Here is a 5,407-nt window from a genome sequence, read left to right on the forward strand (position 1 = left end):
CTGTCTGCATGAGTGTGGAAATGCATGACCAGTGTGAAGGAATGCAAGGTGAGGTGGTCAGCAGGCACGCTTTAAGACCCTTCTCCTCTAATATAATGTGCTCTTTTCTGAATTGATCAGCAGATAATTGTACAAAGAACTTAATATCCAAAAGTCAAAATAGTGTATTAGTCACTTTTCTGTTGCTGTGATAGAAACACTGACCAAAACAACTTATAAAAGGAAGAGTTTATTTGAGCTTATGGTTCCAGGGGAATTACAGTCCGTCATGGCGGGGAGGCATGGTGGCTGGAGGTGGCTGGAGCAGGAGCAGCAGAAGCTAAGTTCTCACATCACCACACAGGCATAGGAAGCAAGAGAGTGACTGGAGATCCGGCAAGGCTTAAGAACTCTCTAAGCCCACCCCAGTGACGTGCTTCCTCCAGGACAGCCACACCTTCTAAAACCTCCCAAAACAGTGCCACCATGTGGGGACAAAATGTACAAATACTTGGAGCCTATGGGGGACATTTTCATTCAAAACATCACAAATAGATTCAAGGTCATGGGTAAAGTTCCCCGGGAAGTCTTGAGGGGAGGAAAGATTTGTGTTCTCAAAAGCCAGATTTCACACAATAGTAGGCACTAAATCTAGTCACATGTGCTTGCAGTAGAAAAAGAACATTGATCTCAATAGAGGCTGGTCTTCTTCATGATGCGCAGGAACTCTTGCTCATTGACCTCTCCATCTCCATCTCGATCAGCTTCATCAATCATCTCCTGTGTGGCAGTTAAGGACTCATCTCAGATTAAGTCATAAATAAATTGCAAAAGGATTCAGTGAGAAGTTTCGGATAATGCTATTTGGAAAGATGAATGCAGTCACCTAAGTTGAGTATGCCACTGTTTATGACAGCTTGGTTTCTGAAGTTATTTGAAAACCAAGTCACTTATCATACGTATCAAGCAAAAAAGAGCTGGAGATCACCGTGACTGGAATGATCCAGAAACCTAAAGAGCAACTTTCACTGCACATGTGAACTTTCCTGGAAACAGGAGCCACAGGCCTGTTAGGCTCACAAAAGAGCACTAGCTCATCACCAGAGGGACGAGACAACACTAGCTTTCCTCCCAAGAGGTCTTCCTACCAGAGAAAACAGAGCTCAGAGGGGCTAGAGGGCTCCAAGGTAGGAAGCAGACTTTCCAACAGGGCCTTACTCACCTGCAGCTCCTCATCAGTCAGGGTCTCGCCCAACTCCTTGGCCACCCGCTTTAGATTTTTGAATGAAATCTTCCCAGTTTCATCATCATCGAAGAGCTTGAAGGCCTTCAGGATTTCTTCTTTGGTATCTTTCTCAGACTTTAGTGGAACATAAAATGCACAGTTACGATGTTTTGCAGCCCTCCCGCTTTCTGGTTACCCTCTTGTTCATGTTCATACCATCCTGACTTGAGTAGCGTTAAGAAGCCAAGGGAGCTAGGTTCTCCAATCCACACTGCCATGTCCTCCCCATCGACTTCCTAGCCCATTAGCTATTTCATAACTGGCTCAGAATTCAATGGGGAGAGATATCTGCTTGGTGGAAAAGCCAAGAAGTCTTAGAGAACAGGCATGAAGACTTGTTTGGAGACAGGGCAAAGAACCACATAGGGAGGATAGGACACCTGGTGCAGCTGGACAGCCCACATCCTGTTTTTCACAGGCAGAATCTGAGGGCCTCTAAGTGAAGCTGGGGCTTAGTTTTCCAACATGCAACATTGGGTATTACCAGGTTCTTTCTAATTGCCCCTCTTGTTCTTTCTCATGTAAAACTTTCACCAGACCTGAAGCCAAAGAGACTCGTAGAAGACCTATCTTCTTAGGTTAACTCCTGGACCCCTCCCCGGCCTCACATCCTAACAGGTCCCAGTGATGGGCACCATGACACAGGCCCTATGTCACAGGAAAACAAGTATGATCCAGTGTAGAAAAGGAGAAGGAACTCAATAAAATCAGAAACCCAGGGGTTAAAAAGAAATGTAATTTTATCTAAAACACTGTACAAGCCAAAGAAAGACAAGATTAATTTTTAAAATACAGAAGGAGGGCAATAAGTTATAATTAGGGAAAGCATATTGCTTAGGCTGATAAAAGATGGAACCTCTCTGGTGGGGGCAGAGGAGAAGGAGAGAGTAAAATCTCACAAAGTTCTCAAATGTCGAGAAGTTCTGAAAGGTGCATGCCAGGAACTAAACGTGGAGAGAACCCCCAAGAACAGCAATCTAGGAAGCAATCTTGAGTGTGAAATACCTTTACTAGGTGGTGGCAGAATGGTAAGCTTCCTGCTCTCTCTTTCTCCACAAAGAAAGATGGAGGTATGACAATTTCTAAGCAACTCCACTGTTAAAGAGGTATAACCTGTGCTCTGTGAAACACTTTGAGGATCTTGAGGGGCCGATCTTTATACAGGTATATAATGGGCAAAGGTAAGCCACACCCAAGAGTCAGATCTGTTGGGGGTGACAGCTTTATATTCTTGCAAACTTTTAGCCCCGTTAAAAGGGGTCTGAAGATCTAGAGAGTAGATGAAGGCAACCTTAGAAGTACCAAAAAATCCTCCCTGTTTAAAGCTTAGAACTGTTGTGTCTCCAGTTTTCGATAATGAATTGTCAGCATGAGAAGCACTGGTCTGAAAATGCCCTGATATATGATACCTTGTATGCTAACTAGTAATTGTAATAGTATTAAAATAAAGTAAAATGAGACGTATCTGCAAACCACTGTGTTTACAGGTTTAATTCCTTATGATTATCATGAAGATACATTAGACACGGTAAAACAATTTCCGTAATGTTGTGAACTTAAAGGAAGCCAAATAGAACTTAAGCATCCTTTTAGTTGACAATATGGTTCTCTGTCAGGCCACCTGTACAGATTTTATTTGAATGAAGTTATTTTTATATCTTGATTCCATTGTATCTATCATCATGGATGGAAATATGCTGATTACCTCAGCCAACTTACCATTTTCTGAGTCATCACTGTCAAAAAGTCACTAAAGTTCATTTTTCCTGTCCCTTCCTTGTCAATTTCGTTTATCATTTTCTTGATTTCTTCTTTCTTGGGTTCAAACCCCAGGGCCCTCATTGCCACCTACAACGAAAACAGGATCATCTCAATAAACACATGCAAATGAGGTAGCAATAAAAATGTCTGTCAAGGATATTAACCCAGCATTGGATTAAATGGTATACGAATGACTGGGGAACCCTGGAGTTCTAATTTAACTGATATTTGCAATCAACATTATCAATTAGATCATTGTTACAGGTAAAGAACACACAGTGCATCCTTCCCTGTTACTTTTCACAGGAAGAGGATAAAGAAGTAGCAGGTGAAAGACAAGGAACAGGGAGAAGAAAAGCAAGGTGACATAGCAGGAACGCGCACAGCTTGCCTTGAGTTCCTTGACGTCTATAGTCCCAGTTCCATCAGCATCAAAGAGATCAAAAGCTTCCCGGATTTCCTGTTTCTGTTCTTCAGTAAGTTCTGGCTTAGGACTCATCCTTTTTCTCTGGGCACTTGATGCCATGTTTGTCTTCTTAAAATTGGAGGCCTTCAGACATTATAGAAATGCATGAGCACATTTTTACCTAACATAGTCCATATTTTATGACAGTTTAGACACCTATACCTTGTTTTAAAATGTATGCTCCCGGGGCTGGAGAGATGGCTCAGCAGAAGTGCGCTGGCTGCTCTTGTTGAGGACCTGGGTTTCATTCCCAGCACCCACATGGTGGCTCCGAACCGCCCTTAACTGCAGTTCCAGGGAATCCGACACCCTCTTCTGACCTCACAGCCATTGCAGGACATGGATGCAATTATACACATGCATGTAATACACTCATATACATAAAAATATTTTTTAATGTATGCTGTATTCTATAAAATGCACTTACTTATAAACTTTTGTGAGTAAAAACAGAAAAACATTTTCTCAATTAAAAAAAACTTTTAATTCATATATTTTAGCTTTTACAGCACATCATAAATAGAAAATAGATCAACAATTTACTAGTTTAAATGTGGTTGTCTTCTAACGTAACTGTAAATTAAAACATCATTTTTGTTTGTAATGTGGTCTCCTCACATTTATTTCTCCAAATAAATTGTATATCACTTCGAGTTGGTGACTTCTTGTTTTAAAATAACATATTACCTCTTTTCTCATAGTTCCTGTATAGAACTACATAGAGCAAATGAATGTATGAATATGGATTTCTGAGTTACATGACATACATCACCTATTTTTCATGAGAGGATGCAATTCCAAACTACATCGTCTTAAAATTTATAGTGTAGGAAGTTTATCAAATTGTACCTTTATTCTACAAGACACTTTAGGGAATTCTATTTCTTAAAATTGTTTTTAAAAAACTTAACTGAATCATCTAAAAAGAAGCATCAAAAGCTCTTTTGAGGTCTGGAGTGGTGGCTCATACCTTTGATCCCAGCACTCAGGAGGCAGAGTCACCCCTTCGTTGTGAATTCAAGCGCAGTCTGATTACATAGCTCCAGGCCAGCCAGGGCTATGTAGTGAGACCAGTTTAAAAAACAAATTAAAAAAAAAAAAAAAAAACTCCTTGAATGTTATCTTGTATGCTAAAATGTTCAACATGCTTGGCTATAGTCCCCAGCTTTTTCAAAAATAATAAATGGGAGGCCATATCAGTTTTTGTGGGGTGGGTGGTGGGTTTTTTGTTTGTTTGGGAAATTTGTATTCGTTTTTTCAGATAGGGTCTCCCTGTAGCCCCAGGTGGCCTGGAACTTGCTATACAGAGCACACTGGCCTTGATCTCACAGAAATCCACCTGCCTCTACCTTCTGAGTCCTGGGAGTAAAAATGTTCACTACCAGGCCTGGGTATATCTGTTTTTCAGGAACAAGTTTAGAGGTTTTATTATGAATAGTCACAAAATTCCATATTGTATATTCAATTAAAGCAATGCTGTGCAACTTTGATTTTTATCTCTGAGGATAAAATAAAATAAAGTAAAATGCTGTTCTAATTCCACTGTTCTGATGGCTGGGTACTTAAAGGAAAAACAGTTTATAATGACCAATTTGAAAGATCTGCTTCATAAATTAAGAGATAACAGGTTTTCTGGAAAGAACAATGTATCTTTCCATGCATATCTTTATCTCTGTTTTCTTTACTACTGATTTTAGAATCGAGGAGACCTCATTGTGAAAGAGAGCTCACTAATTGTAGACAAGTAGAGATGATCACTTGTCCCTGAATTCTTAGATTTTAGTTCTAGAAATGTCTTTAAAACACCTGTTCATGGTGATTTGATTCACATGAAGAATTCTGATTTTCCAATTCTGCCAAATGCAAAAGATATACATATATACACATGTATATGGAGGGAGGGAGGGAGGGGGACG

General features: G+C 40.2%; 1 protein-coding gene across 2 annotated transcripts in view; it reads right to left on the reverse strand.

The window, feature by feature from the left end:
• Nucleotides 1-520: 520 nt before the first annotated feature.
• The window catches only part of Cetn2 (centrin 2), a 5,734-nt gene continuing 847 nt past the window's right edge, over nt 521-5,407 (reverse strand). For both annotated transcript variants that reach the window (XM_008829502.3, XM_008829503.3), the window contains exons 2-5: nt 3,417-3,575; nt 2,984-3,112; nt 1,202-1,339; nt 521-759 (exon numbers count right to left, since the gene is read on the reverse strand). In XM_008829502.3, coding sequence (XP_008827724.1) covers nt 670-759; nt 1,202-1,339; nt 2,984-3,112; nt 3,417-3,575 — 516 coding nt within the window. In that variant the 3' untranslated portion in view covers nt 521-669. The remainder of the gene's footprint in view (nt 760-1,201; nt 1,340-2,983; nt 3,113-3,416; nt 3,576-5,407) is intronic.

Source organism: Nannospalax galili, unplaced genomic scaffold (assembly GCF_000622305.1).
Source record: "Nannospalax galili isolate Female #2095 unplaced genomic scaffold, S.galili_v1.0 scaffold513, whole genome shotgun sequence".
NCBI lineage: Eukaryota > Metazoa > Chordata > Mammalia > Rodentia > Spalacidae > Nannospalax > Nannospalax galili.